Source organism: Erinaceus europaeus, chromosome 4 (assembly GCF_950295315.1).
Source record: "Erinaceus europaeus chromosome 4, mEriEur2.1, whole genome shotgun sequence".
Classification (NCBI taxonomy): domain Eukaryota; kingdom Metazoa; phylum Chordata; class Mammalia; order Eulipotyphla; family Erinaceidae; genus Erinaceus; species Erinaceus europaeus.
Window position 1 is genome coordinate 124,616,671 of NC_080165.1, and position 23,119 is coordinate 124,639,789.

At 37.9% G+C, this 23,119-nt stretch overlaps 1 protein-coding gene across 1 annotated transcript in view; it reads left to right on the plus strand.

The window, feature by feature from the left end:
* The window catches only part of ECHDC1 (ethylmalonyl-CoA decarboxylase 1), a 34,408-nt gene extending 13,078 nt beyond the window's left edge, over window positions 1–21,330 (plus strand). Inside the window, exons 3-6 of the mRNA XM_016190507.2 lie at window positions 3,426–3,568; window positions 5,985–6,037; window positions 8,482–8,562; window positions 19,885–21,330. Coding sequence (XP_016045993.2) covers window positions 3,426–3,568; window positions 5,985–6,037; window positions 8,482–8,562; window positions 19,885–20,290 — 683 coding nt within the window. The 3' untranslated portion in view covers window positions 20,291–21,330. The remainder of the gene's footprint in view (window positions 1–3,425; window positions 3,569–5,984; window positions 6,038–8,481; window positions 8,563–19,884) is intronic.
* The last annotated feature ends 1,789 nt before the right edge of the window (window positions 21,331–23,119 follow it).

Sequence of the window (23,119 nt, forward strand, 5' to 3'; positions counted from 1 at the left end):
CTATGTTCATCAGAGATACTGGTCTGTAGTTTTCTTTTTGCTTGTGTCCCTGTCTACTTTTGGTATCAAAGTGATGTTGGCTTCATAGAAGCTGGAAGGGAGTATTCCAGTGTCTTCTCTCTTCTGGAAGACTTTTCAAAGTAGAGGTATTAATTCTTCATTGAAGGTTATGTAGAATTCATTTCTAAAACTATCTGGTCCAGGACTTTTATTTTTGGGGAGGTTTTTGATAACTGTTTCAATTTAATTAGCTATAATGGGCCTGTTCATGTTATCTAGTTCCTCTTTATTTTAATTTTGGAAGTTGGTAGGAATCTAGGAAATCGTCCATTTCTTTCAGGTTCTCTAGCTTGGTGGCATATAGTTGTTCATAGAATCCTCGCACGACATGTTGAATTTCTACAGTGTCTGCTGTGATATCTCCTCTTTTATTTACGATCCGATTTATGTGGGTCTTCTCCCTTTTTTGTTTTGTGTGTCTGCCTAAAGGTTTGTCAGTTTTGTTCACTCTTTTGAAGAACCAACATTTACTTTCATTGATCTTTTGTGTGGTTTTCTTATTTTCTATGTTATTGATTTCTGCCCTAATTTTAGTGATTTCTGTCCTTCTGGTTGCTTTAGGGTTTCTTTGTCCTTCTTCTTCTAGCTCTTTAAGATGGGCAATCGGGCTGTTTATTTGTGCTTTTTCTTGTTTCCTAATATGTGCTTGTATGGCTATGAACTTCCCTCTCAGTACTGCCTTAGCTGAGTCCCAAATATTTTGATAGTTTGTGTCTTCATTTTCATTAAACTCTTGAAACATTTTGATTTCTTTATTCCCTCTTTGACCCAGTAGTTGTTAAGTAGTGTACTGTTGAGCTTCCACATTTTGGGACTATTACTAATCTTTTGTTGATTGTTAAGTGTTAGTTTAATTCCACTGTGGTCTGAGAAGATGCTTGGGATGTTTTCAATGCTTTTGAATTTGCTGATGCTATCTTTGTGGCCTAACATATGGTCTGTTTTTGAGAATGACCCATGTGGACTTGAGTAGAATTTGTATTCCATTTTCTTGCAATGAATGACTCTGAAAATGTCCAATAGTTCTGGTTTATCTATCTCCTCATTTAGCTCCCTCTTGTCCTTATTGATTTTCTGCCTGGATGATCTGTGAAAGTGAGAGAGTAGGTGTTGAAGTCCCCTACTTTGATTGTGTTGCTGTTAATATATTGCTGTAACTCTTTCAGTAGATGTTTGATGTATTTAGATGTCTTCTCATTGGGTGCATAGATGTTAATAATTGTTAAGTCCTCTTGATTGACTATTCCTCTGAGCAATAAGTAGTGTCCATCCCTATCTTTTTAAATTTTATTTATTTTAAAGTCTGTCATGTCAGATATGAGAATAGCTGTTCCTGCCCTTTTTTGTGGGCCATTGGCTTGTATGATACTTTTCCATTCTTTCACTTTGAGTCTGTGTTTGTCTTGTTGACTTAGGTGTGTTTCCTGTAAACAGCATATTGTTGGGTTGTGTTTTCTGATCCATTTTCCTACTCTTTGCCTTTTAATAGGTGAATTTAGGCCATTGACATTTATTGATATCAAGGACTGAAGATATTTTAACGCCATTCTTGTAGATTTTTAGAGTATTATGATATGTGGCATAGTTACAGTGATCTGACTGTTTAAAGGAGACGTTGGTCATCATTTCTCCTTTGGCTAATTCTGCTTCTGTTCCCCTGCATTGCTTAACTGCTGTGGTCTATTTACATAATCACTGTTTTGTTTGAGACCCGCCCTGCCTGCAGGGTATTGGTTTAATCCCCACTAGTTAGATGGACGTTTTCTATGTTCTGTTTGAGCTCTTTTTTTGCTCCGCTCCCTCTCCTAGTCATTTCCTTTCGCCTTGCCACTTCCAGTGAAGAGATACATAAAAGACGATGTATCTGATTAATAAAAGAGGAATTGCGTTCCCGCTCAGCCATGAGTTCCTGGTCATCTCTCTCCCACCAGCGAAGCTAGCCTGGCATCTGGCGCCTGAACAGGGACTGGCATATTGGGATACTGGGCTAACCTGAGGGTACTTCTTCCCAAGTACATGCTCTCTGGGTTGGAGAGAACTTGACCAGAGCCAAGCTAGGCTGCTGCACGGGAAAGGGATCAGGAACTAGCATCGAAAGAGAGAGAGAGAGACCATTTTATATAGTATGTTATGAGGTTCCTCTCTCAGTGCTTTTCAAATTTCTTATCACTCTTGCCTGGATTGACTAAGTAAGGTAACTAAAGGATTCACCATTGTGGAAATTGACAGTTGTTTCAATAGTATTTTAATCCCTGAGTTGGAGCATAGTGCCTGAAAAGCCCGTTTTTTTTTTTCTTCCCTGTAGACTATGGGAGCCTGAGGGCTTTTAAAATATAAGTAGGCTAAAAAAAATAAAAAATAAAATAAAAAAATAAAAAAAAAATATATATATATATAAGTAGGCTTCTTAGCTTAATCAGTGAATCCTGATCAAGAGATAAAGTAGGGTGGGGCAGAGATAATCCAGTGGTTATGCAAGAGACTCTCACTCTCACAGCCCCACCACTAGGCCACCAAGGTTGAGATCTCTTGAGTTTCCTCGTTAGTTCTCTGTCCCCTGGTGTCAGCACAGAGCCTCCATTCCACTGCTCCAGCCTCCGGAAGTCTCACACATGTACATTTTTTTCCAATACAGATAGAATTTATTACAAAAATACAGGAAGGCGTGGGCTGGGTGGTGGTGCACCTGGTTGATCACACATGTTACAGTGCACAAGGACCTGAGTTTGAGCCCCAAGTCCCCACCTGCAGGCAGAAATCTTCATGAGTGGTGAAGCAGGGCTGCAGGTGTCTTTCTGTCTCTCTCCCTGTCTATCACCCTGTTCCCTCTTGATTTCTCACTGTCTCTATCCAATAAATAAATAAAGATAAAAAGTTTTAAAAAATACAGGAAGATGCACATACTGTTATTGTGTTATTTATTTATTTATTTTTACATTCATTAGGTTTCTCTCTAGCCTGAGCTCTTTACTAAGTCTTTAAGTAAAGTTTTTACTAAGTAGTCTTTACTAAGTCTTTAAGTAAGTCTTAAGTCTTTTTAAGTATTTAAATATAAATACTTTCAGATTTCACTGATAATATCTTACGTGTAATGCAAGTCAAATCCTTCCATATGTGCACAGCATTCTTGAACCTCTCAAAATTATTCTTGATTCATCAGAGAGGAATAAAACTGTTTATGGAAGCTTTATTCTTATGGAGTATGTTTCTTCAGTGATTGGGCATAATTGGCAGTTGGTATACATTCAGTAAATATTTGTAAAATAATGTGGCTTAAAGTGCTCTGTTTCACACATTGCAGTTTCTAAATCTTCCTATTTATACAGTATTTCATGTATTTGTGACACCCCTCCCTTCTCTGACAGGTGTTATGATGCTGCAATTGCTGGAGAGAGTAATTGAATTGGAAAATTGGACAGAAGGGAAAGGTCTTATTGTCTGTGGAGCAAAAAACACTTTCTCTTCAGGATCTGATTTGAAAGCTGTGAAGGCACTTGGAACTCCAGAGGCAAGTGTTATATGAATTGTGTACTGGATTCTATTTGGTTATCAACTTCTATGAATGAAATCTTTATATTTTACTTAATTTGTGAATAATACTGTAAAGATAGAGGATCTAATAGATTAATATGGGTCTTGATATAAATCAGGTAGGAAAACATACCTATAAAACTGAAAGTTCATTCTGCTTCTACTCAGATGGTTGTTTCTGGAATTAGAGAATACTATGAAAGGAAAGGTCTCACCCAGGTAATGAGGATGAGGGGTTAGCATTCCATGTGTGACGTCTCTGGACACAGTCTGAAGTGAAGCATGCTGAGGTGGTACTCGTTGCGTTGATTAGGTTGGGATTGGTGGATGCAATATCACTTGATATGAATCACTCAGTTCATTCAAAGCATGCAGGAAAGTAAGCCCCACCCTAGAGGTTCTAGGACTGAGGAAAATATAGGCTCCATAGAGGAAGTGGAAAGTTTCTGCTGTCTTAGGGTTTAAGAAGACAATCGATAGTTATTGTTATAATCCCATTATTTGGCAATTGGGTTAACTTTGAAAAGTTAAGCCCTTTATTAGGATTTGCTGTGTCATACACAACATCATCATAATGTATGTCCTTTGACATTATTTGTATACAGCTGTGCCACCGGTTGCTTCTGTTCTCCCTGGTCTAAGCTTTTAAGAGAGTCAGCATATCAAAGACTCAGCCTATGTTTTAAAAAGACTCTGTCTGTGATTTAAAAAGTTTGAGACATTCAATCAATTTTTCCCTTCTCATATTAATTAATTAAATAGTGATTTTATATGACTACAAATTAATAGGAGTGTACATAAACACCATTCCCACCACCAAAAGACACTGTCCCTTCTCCCTTCCCCTCCCCGCCCAGCCCCATGAAGCTGAACATCCACCCTCACCCTCAACCCAGGGTTTTTGCTTTGGTGCCCTACTCCAGATTTAGTCAAATCTTGCTTTGAGTTTTCCTTTCTGTTATTCTTTCTCAACTTCTGTTTATGAATGAGGTCATTCCATACTCATCTTTATCTTTCTGACTTAGCTCACTTAACATAATTCCTTCTAGCTCCATCCAAGATGAGTCAGAGAAGGTGGGTTCATTGTTCTTAATAGCTGCATAGTATTCCATTGTGTATATATACCAATCCTGAAAAGTAAGAGAGAAGAAACCATAATATAAACTAATGGGCCCAAATAAAACAGGGTCAGCCATAATAATATCTGATACAATCAACTTCAAAATAAAGCAATAAAAGATAAGGATGGACACTACATAATGCTCAGTCAACTCAGAGAAAATCACAATAATTAACTCCTGTGCTCTAAAACAAGGGGCTGCAAAATATGTGAAACATTTAATTGCAAAAAAAAGGCAACAAAGAAATACCACTTTATACCTGTGAGAATGTCATATATTGAAAGGACATAAGGGGCCAGGTGGTGGTGCACCTGGTTGAGTGCATGTTACAATGCACAAGGACCCAGGTTCGAGCCCCAGGCCCCCACATGCATGGGGAAAGCTTCACAAGTGGTGAAGCAGTGCTGCAGGTGTCTCTCTGTCTCTCTCCCTATCACCCCCTTCCCTCTCAGTTTCTGACTGTCACTGTCCAACAAATAAATAAATAAATATTAAAAAGAAAAAGGACAGGAATAAAAATGTTGGTGAGGAGGTGGAGAAAAAGGAACTTTTCTACATCACTAGTGGGATTGTAAATTGGTCCACCCCTTGTGGAAAACAGTCTGAAGTTTCCTTAGAACACTAGAAATGGATCCACCATATGATCCACCAATTTCTTTCCTGTGGGTTTATCCAAAAGGAAAACGAAAAACATCTATCCAAAGAGATCTATGTATGTATGCGTATATATTTATAGCCACACAATTCATAATAGCCCAAACTTAGTAGCAACCCAAGATGTCCAAGGACAGATGAGTGGCAAGAAAATTATGTTCTATGCACACATATCAGCACTAGTCAGTCAGTTGTTAAAAATGATGAAGTAGTCCTTTTAGCCTCATCTTGAATGGATCTTGAAGGAATCGTGTTAACTGAGATATATCAAACTGAGTATAAAGACCGGATAATCTCACTCAGTCTCAATGGGTGGAATTTAAGAAGATGGGTATAGAGAGAGGAAGAGAGATCTCTGTAGCATTGCTTCAGAGAAATATCTGGAGCATCTCTCCATCCCAGCCCCTGGTGGGGACTAGGGACTTGAAGCAGTTCTTCACACATGGTAACATGTGTACTCTATCAGGGACACCACCATCCAGCCCCAAACCTTATTTTTTTAATAAGGTAGCTAAATATTTAATTTATTGCTTTCTAAATCCTGATAACTGGTTCATAAATTTCTTACATAAAACATGCCCATTATACCTTTTCTCTTACATTTATTTTTATTTTAAGGATGGAATGCACTTGTGCATGTTCATGCAAAACACTTTAACAAGACTTATGAGGTAATGTATTTTTCTATATAAAATATAGATGCTAAAAATCAAATGTCTTTTTAGTTTTCTGTTTTTTGAATTAGTTAAAAATATTAGCTGACTTTCAAGTTACATTTATTCTAATGATAAATATCTATTTTTTTTATTCTGTGGATAATTAAATACTAGCAAAACATGTATGTATGTTAAAAATAAAACAAATGATATGAAATGATTTTAAGACACAACTCTTCCCCTAAAGAGCTTATTAATTACTGTATTGATGTATAGACACAGAAAAGCTAGATACTGATTACAGAGCACACCAGAGATAGTGATCAGTTGATGGCACATAAAGATGACCTAATATGCAAAATGATAGAATGTGTAGTGAAAGAATATGCATCGGGCAGTGGGGGAAGTAGTCGAACTGGTAGAGAATGGACTCACATGCTTGAAGCTTCCCATTCAAACATTGATGTCACATGTACCAGAGTGGTGCTCTGCCTGCCTAGTCTCTCATGAGAAGCTCAGTATAATATAAAATAAATAATAAATGCATGAATAAATACAGGGTGAGTATCCAAGAGAGAATGAAGAACTGTGAATTGGGGTGATCTGGCGGTAGTGCAGCGGGTTAAGCACATATGACGCAAAGCACAAGGACTGGAGTAAGGATCCTGGTTCAAGCTCCCTGCTCCCCACCTGCAGGGGAGTCGCTTCACAGGCAGTGAAGCAGGTCTGCAGGTGTCTCTCCCCCCACCCCTTCTTCCCCTCCTCTTTCCATTTCTCTCTGTCCTATCCAACAATGACAACATCAATAACAATAATAACTACAACAATAAAAAGAGAATTATGAATTGAAGAAGGCTTTGATAGTTTTCTGAGGAAGAAAGATTTACTTTGAATGTAGCTGAGCAAGAGTAAGGAGGGAAATAAATTTTTTTGGACTCTCACAATGCATTTAACATTATAGACAACATCACTTTTTTTATTAGCATTCTGCTTCCATATTCTGAATGTAAACTTATTTTTTTTAAAGAATGAAGTTTCTAGATACCATTTGTATTTACTAGACATCACTGTAGTTTTGTGATCTCATATCTGAAAGTTAAGAAAGAATAATGGAACCATACCATCACTGTTATTCTAAAATGCTTTTCATTGTTTTATAGCATCTCTTTACTTCCCAAGCCTTCTTACCTTTGACATTTTCTTAGATGAATCTGATAAATGAATTCCTGTTTTCAATAATTTTTATTTGGAAGCAATATCAACTAGCAAATGTCCCATTACTTTAGAACTGCAGCTTTCTATTTTGGTTATAGCTAAAGGAAATTCCATACATTCAAATTATTTTAGATTTACTTTTTAATATTCACACACTCCTGCAAAGTGTATCTTTGAAAAACAGGAAAGGTAAACAGACTGTTTTTGCCACAGAACCTTTCCATTATTGCTGGGATTTAGTGCCAGCACTATGAATCCACCATTCCCGGCAGCCATTTTTTTTTTCTTCTTTCTGTTTTACTGGATAGGACAGAGAGATATTGAGAGAGAAAAGGGGGAGATATGGAGGGAGAGAGAAAGACCCCTGCAGGCCCACATCACTGCTCATATGCAGGTAGGAAGCAGAAGCTTGAACCCATACCCTTAGGCATGGTGATATGTGCACTTAACCAGGTACCCCAACACCCAGCTCCATATAGGAATCTTTATAGTAGCAATGTTGGATCTCATTTTTATTTTTACATTTTCCTCACATTATATATAGCCCTTAATTTTTCCACTGATAATCTGATATGAATAAAAATTAACATATTATCTTACTGCATAATTGCTGACTGCCAGCTTCTAGGACGTTTCTTTTTTTTTTTAATTTTTTTATATTTATTTTATTTATTTATTCCCCTTTGTTGCCCTTGTTGTTTTATTGTTGTAGTTATTATTGTTGTTGTTGTTGTTGGATAGGACAGAGAGAAATGGAGAGAGGAGGGGAAGACAGAGAGGAGGAGAGAAAGATAGACACCTGCAGACCTGCTTCACCGCCTGTGAAGCGACTCCCCTGCAGGTGGGGAGCCGGGGTTCGAACCGGGATCCTTATGCCGGTCCTTGTGCTTTGCGCCACCTGCGCTTAACCCGCTGCGCTACAGCCCGACTCCCTCTAGGACGTTTCTGTAGCTATAAATTGTACAAAACTATCAATTTTATTTGGAAGACAGTTATTATATGTCTACAGTTTAAAAATACAGTTACTCAGAGATTTTGATAAGCTCACATAGCACTTATAAATTATTGTTATCTTTAGTAATTCAGTGTCTTTTTCCTTATAACCCACTTGTAAATTGTCCTTTCATTTGTGTTTGTTATTATAAACATAGTCCAGCATTTTTGTTTTTACTGTATCTAAAGTTTTTAATAAGAATTACAAATGAATATTGAAGTAACAAATATTTTCCTTTTTCAATGTACAGACTTCCTTTAATAAGTGTTGCACTGGTTCAAGGTCATGCATTGGGTGGAGGAGCAGAAGTTACCACAGCCTGTGATTTCAGGTGAGATGAAAATTTTACTCTGTCTTACATGAATATAATTAAGATGTGTTCAAATTTATTTTTCACCTGTAGTGAATGATTTACATAATCTTGAAAAGGAAAAATCAATACCATATATTTTCTGTTCCTCAATCAGTAAAGTAGGTTATTTCAGTCTAGTATAAATCTACCATTACTTTATTACTAAGCATTTCAAAAAATTAATTAAAAATGATTTTGAATAAATGAGAACATTTAGCAATATGCTTGAGGAAGAATTTCAGTGAAAGAAAAGTAAACTCTGAGCAAAACCTAAAAGGTATTATGAAGACTTTTTTGTATCCATTCTCTTAACAGGAAATTGATTTTCTTAATTAAAGTAGAGTTGACAAAATAACAATTATATGTAAGTATGTATATGATAGACAAAGGGGGAGTCTGGCGGTAGCGCAGTGGATTAAGTGCATGTGGCGCAAAGCTCAAGGACCTGCATGAAGATCCTGGTTCGAGCCCCCGGCTCCCCACCTGCAGGGGAGTCACTTCACAGGCGGTGAAGCAGGTCTGCAGGTGTCTATCTTTCTCTCCCCCTCTCTGTCTTCCTCTCATCTCTCCATTTCTCTGTCCTATCCAACAACGATGACAGTAACAATAAAAACAACAAGGGCAACTTGTTGGTATGCATGAAACCCCTTCTATTTCATTTGGTTTAAATCCCCCCTGCTTAACACTATTCTATTTACATAACCACTGCATTCTATTTACATAACCACTGTTAACAAGCACCACCCTCCCTCCAGGGCATTGGTGGTTCAGTGATAGGATTCTCACCTGCTCCGCCCCCTCCTTGTCACACCCTGATCCTCTCCTTGTCACACTCTGATTTTCACCAGTCACTTTTCTCTCCACCCTCTCTATGTCACATCCTGTTTCCACCCTACTTGGCAAGTATATATAAAGACAGCATTGTGAGTTTTACAGTACCTTTAGTTTAGCTTAGCTCGGCTTAGATTGTGCTGCATCCTGCATGAATAAAGAGATACTGCCTACAGCTCAACCATGAGTCCCTGGTCGTCTGTTACCTGCCTGTGAAGCCAGCCCTGCGAAAACAACATAGCCCGTCGAAAACAACAATGCTGTACTATCTGTTTCTCATTCTGTCATCCCCTATCCTAAAAAGAGAGTCTACTGGAAATGGTAGAATTGTGCAGATATGAAATCCTAGCAATAACACTGGTAAAACAAAATCACACACACACAAAAACCCTGCTATTTCCTTTTTTTCTTGTTCATCATGTTATGTGTTTTGCTTCTGTATGTCATAACTAATACTGCTTTTTGCTTTAGACAAGAGAAAGTAAACATAGTGATAATAAATTGTCTCCTTTCATAGTTTTACTAGTTTATATGTTTAAGCCTATCTGAATTTTTAATACCCTAAATGAAGATGATTTCCCTTACCAGGAATTCTTCTAGTGCTAGATATCTTTTATTTTATTTTGTTAATAGTTGTGAAACTTAAGATATCTGGACCTGGGGCCAGGCAGTGGCGCACCTGGTTGAGCGCACACATAACAGTGCACAAGGACCCAGGTTTAAGCCCTCCGATCCCCACCTGCATAGGGGAAGCTTCACGAGTGGTGAAGCAGGGCTGCCAGTGTCTCTCTGTCTCTCTCTCCCTCTCTATCTGCCTCTCTCCTCTCAATTTCTCTCTGTCACACATTAAGGAAATAAATAAAAAAGAGAAAAAAGTTATCTGGACCTATCTGATATTTCCATATTATTAACAATTCCAGTTTTTTGAGACTATAGTGAAACTATAGACCTTATTTTTGGAAATTCACAAAATGTCATCCATGAAGCTTTGGTTTTGGATTTCTTTTTTGAAGTAAATATTTCTACATGCATACTATTTTACCATTACTTTTAGTTATTTTCAGTTGTTTCTTCTGACTATTTGATGTAGCTTTGGCAAGATTTTCTTCAATATGCTTGGTTTTTGTAATTAAAGCAGTTAAGTGCAGTTTATGGACGGACTTTCTATAAAATGAGACTTTATATATAACTATGATACCCATCAAGAATGGGAACATTATTGTAACTCCTGAAGTCCCTTGCATACCCCAACTAAATCACAGATCCTGCATTTCCTCCTCAAAAAAGTATTACCCTGAACTTTATAGCTTTATAAGATTCACTATTCTTTTTTAAAATATTTATTTATTTATTCTCTTTTGTTGCCCTTGTTGTTTTACTGTTGTAGTTATTATTGTTGTTGCTACTGATGTCATTGTTGTTGGATAGGACAGAGAGAAATGGAGAGAAGAAGGGAAGACAGGGGGAGAGAAAGATAGACACCTGCAGACCTGCCTCATTGCTTGTGAAGTGAGTCCCCTGCAGGTGGGGAACTGGAGGCTGGAACCGAGATCTGGAACTGGGATCCTTACACTGGACCTTGCGCTTTGCCCCACCGGTGCTTAAACCCACTGCGCTATTGCCCAACTCCCAGGCTTAACTATTCTATAACCAATGTATTCCATTTTCATTTCTTTTGTATTTCATAGAAAAGGACTCAGAGTAGTAGAAGTAGTACTCAGACAAATTATACGAAGCAGTGAAAGTTGATATGAGTTTTTCTTTTTTATAATCTGTGACTCAGGTTTCAATTACCATTAAAATGTATCATTTTGGGACTGACAAAGTATTTAACTGATTTGCATGTGCAGTAGTGTGCTGCTCTGCCTGTGTATCACCTTGAATTCAGCACCCACCACATTGAAGAAAGCTTCTGTTGTAGGTGTGGTCTCACTATTTCAGCCTCTCTGTCTTTTCTATTTTGAAAACAAATAAATAACCAAAATAAAATGTATCCATTTGCATTCATATAAATAGAGAATTAAAATGAGTTTACTATAGAAGACAATTTACAAAGAACCTAGTTTCAATGAAAATTACTGCTTCCAATTTGGACATAGGAAAAGAAGTCATTGTATATGACAGTCCTCCCTGCTGTCATCAGTACAGATTATATAAGGTTGCTGGATTTCTTTGGGGAACAGTCATTGACTTTGTGACTGAGTATGAAATGCGGTGTGTGTTTTTCATTACCTTGAAATACATAATCTATTATTTGATTACCTTGAAATGCATAATTTAGTATATAATATATGCAATGAAAAGGTACATATTTACTATATATACCTATATATTTTTAATATGGTTAATGAATTATTCCAGTGTGCATAATTGCACTTTACCCTCAAAATAGGGGCAGGGTGGTGGCACACAAGGTTAATTAAGCACACATAGCACGAAGCATAAGGACCCAGCGCAAGGATCCCTGTTTGAGCCCCTGGCTCCCCGCCTGAAGATGGGGACGTTTCACAAGTGGTGAAGCAAGTCTGCAGGTGCCTTTCTCTCTCCCTGTCTTCCCTCCCCTTTCAGTTTCTCTCTGTTCTATCAGAAAAATAAAAAATGGCCACAAGAGCAGTGGATTCATAGTGCAGGCACCAAGCCCAGCAATAACCCTGGAGGCAAAAAAAAAAACCACCCCAAATAGGTTACATACCTTGCCTACATGTGGCTCAGGTTCAAGCCCTGGCAGCACATGTGAGGTGCTGTGGTATTCAAGCAAGCCATGGTACTAGGGTACCCCTCTTCCCGGGTTTCAATTTCTTTTTCTCTGTTTGCATTAAAAAGTCACCCATAGCAGTGAAATTATGCAAGACCCCAGCTTTGCTTCAAAATCAAGGAATTGAACAAAGCTGGTTTAGAAAAGAATAAAATCCTCAAAGTAAAAGTCAGTGTAAATTAAAACTTTATAAATGCCCTCTAGAGAAAATATACACTCTATCTGATCTGATGTTCATCTTAAGCATTTTTTGAGACTTTCACATCAGTCTTAATCTGTATTTGAGTATACTTAGTGTCTATAAGTAAAGGCAGAAAACAGAGGAAAAGTATCAAAGATTAATTAGTCCTATAATAGCTGCTTATTTGTCTTGCTATGACTTCTTTCCTTCTTTACACCATCACTCCTCCAACTCCTCCTCCTTGTTCTCCTTTTAATTTTTTTTATTTCAAGCAAGAGCATTATTTAAGTCTACCTTACAGTTCTGCAGGTGTTCAAACCTCTGAGGCTCAAGCATGAAAATCTTTTGCATAACCATTATGCTTTCATTTTGTTTTTAGTGGCTCTTGTTATTGGTTATATTATCGGGTTGTTTTATGTTTTCTCATAATTTGATTCAGGTTACCTTTATTCATTAGATATATTTCCTAAAGGTCCTTGCTCAAACTTGGTCTATTCTCATGGTGGCAAATCAGTATTTTTCTAACTTCACCATTCCCTCCAAGATTATGAGTGTTATTCTACCATAGAAAAAAGCATCCTTTTACTCTCTCCCTGTATGTGTGTGGGGTGGGGGAGTGTGGGTGTGTGGGTGGGTGTGTAGGCTGATTGATTTCTACTTCTGGAGTCAGTGGTTTATAGTTCATGCTGTCCTGAATTGTCTCAAGATGATTTTTAAAAGCGTTCTGTGCTTTAATGAATTGGACTACAACTATATCAGACACTATAATTTCACTTATAGTTGTAACTACTGGTAGATTTTCTGTTCTGTGGTGTGATGACAGGTATAAAGCAAGAGAGTACATAGAAGGACAAATTGTATATCAATGTATGTTATTTAAATGTAGTTTTTGACCACAGATGCTGTTGTTAATTAAATAACTTTACATGTCATACTTCTCCATCAAAATTTATGTCATCAAAATTTATTTTATTGTTTTTGGTTCTTAATGTGCAGTGGAAAAACAGTTTCTGCCCCAAAATTTATTAAGTTACTAATTCCAAACTTTAAAGGAATCATGACACTTTCATTTTTTTCCTATATGTTTACTTTTTCATTTTTACATTAAATCACGTGATATATAACTTCATTGATTTATTTAGAATTTATAGTTATACCTTTACCTATATATTAATAAAATATTTCTTAAAATTATTTAAGGAGTTATAATGCTTATTGTTTATTGGAGTCTTCTGTTTCAGTTATATCTAAATTAGAACAGTATTAGTATTTTATTTGGAAATACAAAAATTACATATATCTACCTGTCTCCATTAGAGGACATCAGAAAAAGCTAGTGTATCAGTATATTCTGGGCTTCACAGTGAACTATTGCTCCTTTACTTTCAGTATTTTAGAGATCATGTGATTTTAGTGGGAAACAGCTTTATAATCTCTTTCTAGCAGAGACACCATTACTATTATTCATAGTCCTTTCCCTATTAATCAGCCAACTTTATAATAAAGACAAGTACAGAGAATTTAGTGTCAGGCATTGTGAGACTATAAAGTAGATACACATGTTTTTATTTCCAAGTAAAAATATAATTGATACTGTGTTCTTATGTGACTGAGGCAAAAATCCTGCACTGATTTTTTTGAACATACATAAGCACTTTCCATAGGATAACTCATTTAACAGTGAATCCTAATAACAATTTTATGCTATTGAGTACAGATATTTTATATATATATATATATTGACTTTTTATTATCTTTATCAGATAGACAGCCAGAAACTGAGGAGAGAGAGAGAGAGAGAGAGAGAGAGAGAGAGAGGGAGGGAGAGAGAAAGAGAGAGAGAGGCTTGCAGTATTGCTTCACCACTCGTGAAGCTTTCCCCCTACAAGTGGGGAGCAGGGGCTTGAACCTGGATCCTTGTGCATTGTAACACATGCACTCAACAAGGTGTGCCATCACCAGACCCTAGTATATTGTGACCCAGAGATGTTAATTGTAGTCATTCTTGTCCTCTTTATACCATGTGTCTTTTTAACCTTGGCTATTTGTTACCAGGTATAGTCTGCAGTGGACCTAGTGGCAAGCCAGCCAATCAGAATAACTGCAAAACGAGTTCCCCTCACAGAAAAGCTTGTTTCCAGAGACAATTCTTTCTGTTTATACATTATCATATAGTTCACAAAAATTACTTTTCTTTAATACTAAACATTTAAATTTTTTCACAGCTTTGATGAAATAGTTCCTGTTTAAGTAAAATTGTGGGCTTTCAAAAAATGTCTATCTTGAATATTTTTGTTTTGTTTAAAGACCAGCAACGTAACTAAACTTTTCAAATAGTAATAGCACACTCGTTTGTTTCAGGTTGTCAACAATGACTTTTTCCCAGCTATGAGTAGTTACATTACTATGGTACTCTCCTATCCTTACAGTTAAGAGAGATGTATTTCTGTTTAATTCCTCAACTTTCTCCCATGCTGTCAAAGAGTTTTAACACTACCAGTAATAAGTACACTAAAAACAGAAGATAATTGCCATTCTTACCCTTGTCAAAATAAAGGAATTCAATGTGATTTTATAAATTATATCTTTTATAAGTCTTCAGAATTTTAAAACTTGGACATGTTAATATTTTGCATAGATTAACAGTTTATACCTTGCAATAAATTATATTACATATAATATTAGGTAATCACACCTAGACCCTAGGAGTAATTGGTGTGAAGAGCTGTCAGTTTCTACTTTGAGGTGTATCTCATGTGGATACTGTCTTCATAGCTTAAGACTTTTTAATAGTTTTCATTTATATTGAAATTTAAATGTTTTAGATTAAAAAATGTGGAAAGCTATGATTTGGAAGTTTCTGTCTTTGTTAGAGCAAACTTCCTTGTATTCTATTATACTAATAGATTTCTTGATCATCTTTGTTAAGAGGATATATATATATATATATATATACACATTACTATACAAACATACTCTAAGCAGGCATTATATAATGACTGTCTGGTTTGATCACAACAGGTATTTTTACAAAGATCACCTCAGGGTGTGTCAGAGTTATAAATAGGATTTCAAAAGACATATTGACATCTTGTCAAATATGGCAAAAGGAAAAAAAAACATGAAAATAATGATAAAGATTCTTTTAGAAGCAGAATTACAGATATAAAACAACAATTTAACTTTTGTTATCATGAATTTCATATGCATTATCCCAAGCTCTGAGGTGTAAGTAGAACGCATTTTTTTTCCTAATTTTTTTTTTATTTATTTATAAAAAGGAAACACTGACAAAACCATAGGATAAGAGGGGTACAACTCCACACAATTCCCACCACCAGAAATCCGTATCCCATCCCTTCCCTCAATAGCTTTTCTAGTCTTTAACCCTCTGGGAGTAGGGACAGTAGAATGCAAATTTTTATGTTAAGCTGATTGTAAATAACTTTATTCCTGACATAATCCCTTTTTGTATTAGAGGCGTAATTCTGAGCAAGTATCAGTTATTTTCAGGATGTAATTTAGAACCATTGTATATTTTATTCTGTGAAAATCTTTATAGGATTGTGTTCAATGGTAATATTACTAACTCCAAGACATGATAGGATTATTTCTGTGATTTTTTTAAAGACTTTTTTTAAATTATAAAATGTAGTGCCCTCACAATTTTTGTATCATGTATAAGTTCTTATGAGATTTGTTTTTTCTTCCCATTTTAAAAATATTTATTGAGAAGCTCAAGAAGTGGTGGCATGAATACAGGATTTGCAAGTGACCCGAATTTCAATCTCTGGCATTGCACATGCCAGAGTGATGCTCTCCTTCTCTTTCTCTTTCATTAATAAATATATAAATCTTTTATAAAATTTTTAAAAGGCTTTATTGAAACTGACTATCCCCATGGCTATTTATATCCTCTAAAATGCCTTAGGCAGTTTTTCCCATGGAGGCTTTCACAGCTGTGAAGAGAAAGTTCTATTTCCCAGTGTGTTAATAAATAGGCTTTTGTGAGAATTCTCTACTGGACTCTTTCTCCTGATTAAAAAGCCAAAGACTAAGATTCTTTTGTTCTTGGTGTTGATAGACCTACACACCTGCAGTGGAACATTGAACACATGGAAAGCCAAACTAAGATTTATTTTTTTTCCCTTTGTAGTAGTTCAAAAGAAATTATTTTTAATATTAAAATTCAGGCATGACCTTTGGCCCATATTAAGAGGCTTCAACAAAGTGAAACTTTCTCATCAAAACATAGTCAAAATTAAACACACAGGTAGCACTCCTTAAGCAGAATAGCAGCCTATTGGTGATATAGAAATATTTAATTAACTAATGTAAAAACCTTCATTGTACTTGCTTTTTAAAATTTTCTTTATTGGGAGATTAATGTTTTACATTTGACAGTAAATACAATAGTTTGTACATGCATAACATTTCTCAGTTTTCCACATAACAATACAACCCCCACTAGGTCCTCTGTCATCCTTTTCCAGGACCTGTAGCTAATTTCTTTGTTAACTCCCCTTCCACTTTATTAATCACTTTGCCAATTCAAATAATCTACTTTACTTAACTCTATGCTTATTCATAAAAATCCTAGTTTGTAAGGAATTCACTTGTAGGAATTTTGTTCAATCCAAATCTCCATTAAAGTCCTTTAATAATTTTATTCCTGTATCCACCCCAAACTAGTTATATGTCATAATGTCTCACACCTGGCTTTGAGTACTATTTGGTTTTTTTGTTTGTTTGTTTTTTTATTTATTTTGCCTCCAAGGTTATCTCTGGGGCTCGGTGCCTGCATCATGAATCCACTGCTCCTGGAGGCTATTTTTCCCCTTTTGTTGCCCTTGTTGTTTTATCATTTTTGTTGTGATTGCTATTGTTGTCATTGCTGTCATTATTGTTGGATAGGACAGAGAGAAACTGAGAGAGGAAGGGAAGATGGGGGGTAGACACCTGCAGACCCGTTTTACCACTTGTGAAGAGACCCTTTGAACTGGGATCTTTAAGCTGGTCCTTGCACTTTGTGCCATGTGCGGTTAACCTGCTGTGCTACCACCTGACCCCCCAGTACTATTTAATTTACCTACATTTCCTCCTCTATGAAATGAAGATACTGGACTTCGTACACAGTTGTTCTTATGGTGAAGACTAGTTAATATAGAATTCCTGAACCACTTGTGTTGGCCTCTCTGTTTGTAGTATCCTTCTACCCTATCTACAAGATGCCATGTTGACCTTTAGTGTCTACTGACTGTATTTTTTAATTCAGCTACTGTATTTACCTCTGATTTCTGTAACAGTCTTTCTCTGACATTGTTGACATTTCTTCAGTGAGCACCCTTAGGATATTGCTTTGAAGTCTTCCAAAGGAAGTTTACATAGCTCTGTTGAGCTGGGTGTTTCTCTAGGCTATTGTCTTGATCTATGTTTGTGGGTTATTTCTTGTCTCCTCATGTTTGGTGATCTTTACTTGTGAGCCCATTGCTCAGTCTACTGAACCACCTCCCAAGCTGCAATATTTGGTGCTCTTTCTTTGCAATATTTGGGGCAGGGGTCTGTGTTTGAGAGGGCTTGGCAGGAAACAAGTTTACACCCACAAATGCTGGTAGAGGATATAGTACTGAGATCAGGACAGCCTGGGTAGTGACAAGGGTTTGAGGATACAAGTGCTCAGCAGCTATTGGGTTGAGTGGGCAGAGACTCAGGTCTGAGAAGCTGGTTCCAGGTAGTTTCAACACACATGTTGAGGCAGGCAGGGTACACTGTATAAGAATGTACGCTGGCAAGGGAGCAGGGCAGGATATAAGGCCCCCTTGCTGGCTGGCCATGCTCTTGAGAAGTCTGAAGGGCTTTTACTGCCTATGAGTGGAACTTTTTTTTTTTTTTTTTTGGCAGTAGGGTGTGGGCAGGAGTGGGGTCTGCTTATCAGCTAGGACTTAACATTCTTTTTTTTAATATTTATTTATTCCCTTTTATTGCCCTTGTTGTTTTATTGTTGTAATTATTATTGTTGTCATCATTGTTGGATAGGACAGAGAGAAATGGAGAGAGATGGGGGAAGACAAAGAGAGGGAAAAACAGACACCTGCAGACCTGCTTCACTGCTTGTGAAGGGACTCCCCGGCAGGTGGGGAGCCAGGGCTCGAACCGGGATCCTTACACCGGTCCTTGCGCTTTGTGCCACCTGCGCTTAACCCACTGCGCTATAGCCCGACTCCCGGACTTAACATTCTTGACAGATGTCTTAGTCCCCAACTACATCCGCTAGAACTCTCCTACTAGAACCTTCCCCTACAGTCTTTTACTATAAAACTTGAACTCCACTGAGTCCACTGGTCTGGCTGTCAGCAAGATTGTGGGGTTGTCAGGAAGGCTTTATCACTCGACCAATTTATAGAATATAGCTTCTTGCCTCCGACTGCAATGCTGTTAGGTATAAGATTGTAATAAAATTGGAATGTTAAAAACAGGTATAACTTTCATGCTCCTATCCCCAGATTAAGAGATTGCTTCCCAACTGCAGCTTCTTGGTATAATGTAGAGGTTCTGCATCTTTATACCTGAATGCTGACCCCTTGCCTCTCACTGTATGCTGGGAAATTGTGCAGATGCAGTCACATCTGCCATGTTGTCCCCTCAGGCTATTGCCAGTTCCCGGGAAAGTTGGGACATTCTTGGAGTGCCTTTCCCAACCAATCCTGTCCCAGCTCATCACTCCCGGTTTTTGCCCTATAAAGCCCTTCTTCTTCCGCCCCTCGCTCCCTTGCCCACTTTTTACTTCAGTGAAACAGGGAAGGTTGCTGCGTGAGGAGGCCATTTTGGCTAGCTCCACGTGGCCCGAACCACTGTGCTCTCACCCAACTCTGAGGTGTCCGCTCAAATAAAGAATTGTGTTCCTTCTCTGCTCCGGATCTCCTCTCTCCTCCGCATCGCAGCACGACAACTGTAGAAGTCGGTCTTTTGAGTTTCAGGGCTGTTTCTGTAGATTGTTCCATGTTTTGGTATAGCATGGCTGTAATTGCAGGAGGAAGTAAACAGGTCCACCATACTGGGCCATCATGAACCAACCCCTGAACATAGGCATTTTGTTTATTCTTGTAGCTGGGCATGTAAACCACTGCACACTATACATATTTCATAAATACTTGTTGGAAGAGAGGGTTAGTACTAAGTTAAATTTTTTTTCTTGCCTCTAAGGGCTATTAACATTATGCACTTTTTTTTTTAAAATGGTAGGCACCTGGTATTTCTGAGACCTACATTTTCACTTAGTACAGCTTTTCTCCTTAGTTCTCTACTCAGTTTAGAGAAACTAATGACTCTTGGAAATAAAGACTGGATTCTTATTTGTAGAGAATACGCACAACTGTGTTGATTTCCTTTTCAAATTTATGTGTTAAGTGCTATAATAAACAATTCTATCTTAAGCTAAATTTTTGTTTTTAACTGTTTCAGATTACAAGTTGGTAGTACCTTATGACTACAGCATACTTAACCACAATCCAAGTTCTTCTTTCCTCTTTTGCAGATTAATGACTAAAGGCAGTGAAATCAGATTTGTCCACAAGGAGATGGGTATAATACCGAGCTGGGGTGGTGCCACCCGGCTGGTTGAAATAATCGGCAGTAGACAAGCTCTTAAAGTGTTAAGTGGAGCCATCAAACTGGATTCAGAAAAAGCTTTGAACATAGGAATGGTTGAAGAAGTTCTGCAGTCTTCAGAGGAAAGTAAATCTCTAGAGGAGGCTCAGGAGTGGCTAAAGCAGTTTATCAATGGACCCCCAGAAGTAATTAGAGCTTTGAAAAAATCTGTTTCTTCAGGAAAGCAGCTTTGTTTTGAGGAAGCATTACAGAACGAAAGAGATCTTGTAGGAACAGTTTGGGGTGGACCTGCAAATTTAGAGGCTATTGCTAGGAAAGGAAAATTCAAATAGTTTCTGAAAATGATGTGTAAATAAAACTCCAGTGATTAAAATGTATGGCAATTAGAGTGTATTACATAGATAGAGATTTCTATTCAAGATAAATAAAAGTAGTTGTTCATTTGTGCACCTGAAATTTACAAACTCGTCCTGGGTTAGATAGAAATACTACCATTAGTATTATAGTTAACAAAATTGAATTCTACATCAATATTTTCATTTATTAAACATTTCCCCCTGAAAAATGGCTACACTTGGAGCTGGGTGGTACACCCAGTAGAATACACATTACTATGCCCAAGGACTTGGGTTCAAACCCTCAGTCCCTTCCTACAGGGGGGCTTCGTAAGTGAAGCAGTGCTAAAGGTATCTCTCCCTACCCTCTCCACCATCCCTGCAATGTCTCTCTCTAAAGTAAATGTCCACTATGAAAGGTGGATTTATCCTGTGGTCCAGGAGGTGGCGCAATGGATAAAACAATGGACTCTCAAGCATGAGGTCCTGAGTTCAGTCCCCAGTAGCCCTGAGTTCAGTCCCCAGTAGCACATGTACCAGAGTGATATCTGGTTCTCTCTCTCTTTCTCATTAATAAATAAATAAACTAAATAAAAAATATTAAAAAGGTGGATTTTTTTCCAAGCACACACTGAGACTGAGCTCCAGTGATGACAACCCTGGTGGCAATAAAAAAAAAAAAAAGGGCTAAATTTTTTATCTTTTAAAAGTAAATTTAATAAAAACACAACTCAAACATTTCTAATCATCTTAGTAAGACAGATTTAGAAAAACAATGCTAATGGAGCAGGGAAATAACACAGTGGTTTACAGAGCTGACTTCCATGCCTGAGGATTAAGAGGTCCCGGTTTCAGTCCTCAACATCCCCATAGGCTAGAGCTGAGCCGAGCCATGCTTTGGTCTAAAAACAAAAACGATTCTAACTTAACTATAAAAAGCTAAAAGACCATTTCAAAGTAGTGATAGCCTTTATTCTCTATTGTAATGTTCAATTAACATTTGAAATTAATTTAATAAAAATCTTCCATGTGCTTAATCAAGATGTGTTGTTGTGTGCCGCGGAGGAGAAGGTCCGGAGCGAAGAGGGAACACAAATCTTTATTTGCACTGGCACCTCAGAGTTGGGTGCTAGAGAAGCAGGTTGGGCCACATGGAGGTAGCGAAAATGGCCGCCTCACGCAGTAACCTTTCCTGTGTCTGAACACCGAAGTGAAGCGCTGGCAAGAGAGCGAGGTGCGGAAGAAGGGCTTTTATAGGAGTAGCTTTAGCGAGAATGGGAAGGGGGAGGAGTAACCATAGCACTCCAAACATTGCGGGGAAATAGACGATGCCCTGAGGGCACAACATGGCGGAACAGGCACTCCGAGAATGTCCCAACTCTTGCGGGAACTAGCAGTAGCCCGAGGGGACAACATGGCAGATGTGACTGCATCTGCACAATTTCCCAGCATCTCCCCCTTTCCTTTTATCTAATGCAACAACAGATTGATGCCATAAAGATGCAACCTATACAAACTCACTATCATAGGCTGGACATGGCAGAATATTGAGTTGCTGTGGAGGATTTGCCCCCCTCCATCAGAACGTCCACCATGTAGAGGGCTGGTTAGCCAATGATGGGTAAAAGGGAAACTAGCGCTATCCAATCAACCTAAGACAGGGCACCTGGTACTACTGGGCAAAAATGACCAGGTGTTCCAATGACGGGTAAGATGGAAGGCTGATTCCCAACCTAAGACAGGCACAGTCTGCCCTGCCACAAAACAAAGTCCACCAAACATCAAAACATGATATAAGAAAGGGGGACATGTGGGGAGCCACATGTGCCCTCAAGGTTGCTATTGGCATGGCCATAGAGTTTATGTTAAAAGATAGTTCCTGGGAATCGGGCAGCGGCGCTAAATCCAAGAACCGGCTTGAGGATCCCAGTTTGAGCCCCTGGCTCCTCACCTGCAGGGGAATCACTTCACAGGTGGTGAAGCAGGTCTGCAGGTGTCTCTTTCTCTCCTCTTCTCTGTCTTCCCCTCCTCTCTCCATTTCTCTCTGTTCTATCCAACAACCACAATATCAGTAATAACAACAATATAATTACAACAATAAAACAACTAAGGCAACAAAAGGCAAAATACCAAAAAAAAAAAAAAAAAAAAAGTTCCCGCTTCCCTACACCTTAGAGTCCTTGTTAAAAGATAAGTTCTTTTTCCCCATGTATCACCCAGGACCTTCCAGATAACGGCTGACTACCATGACAAATAATATAAAATAATAATAAATGAATAGGAAAGATACATCCCCCAATACTCAGTTGGCTAAGGCACCAAACCTCTTTTTCTATAAAGCATTCAAATCAGATGCCCTGCTAACCACGAGAAGCAGATTGTTTGTTTCTTCCACAGGAATCCAAAAAAAAAAAAACCAAAAAACATCTGGACCCCTGCACACCCTGACATCACCCACTAGATGGCACTACAGTGGCATAACCCCCCAAAACCCTAGATGTCACCTGATGTGATCTGAAGAACCTGATTCACAGACTCCAAGGACAGAACTTTTTTACTGCCTGTCTGCCTTTCCTGCTTCTGCTTTGCCTGTCATGTTTTGGCGGTTCCAGCTCACTCTCTACGGAAAAGTGGAATTCCAGAGGCTGACCTTCCTCATGCAGCGTTTCATCCCCTGCCATTTCTCCCCCTACTCGCCTACTTTGGACTGAGACTTCTATCGGACTTGCTGTTATACCCTTTGGACACTTTAGACAATTTTACAGCAGCTTCCTTCCCTTCACGTTGCTGGTTTTTCATAGACTGACCCTGAGTAGTTCATAGACT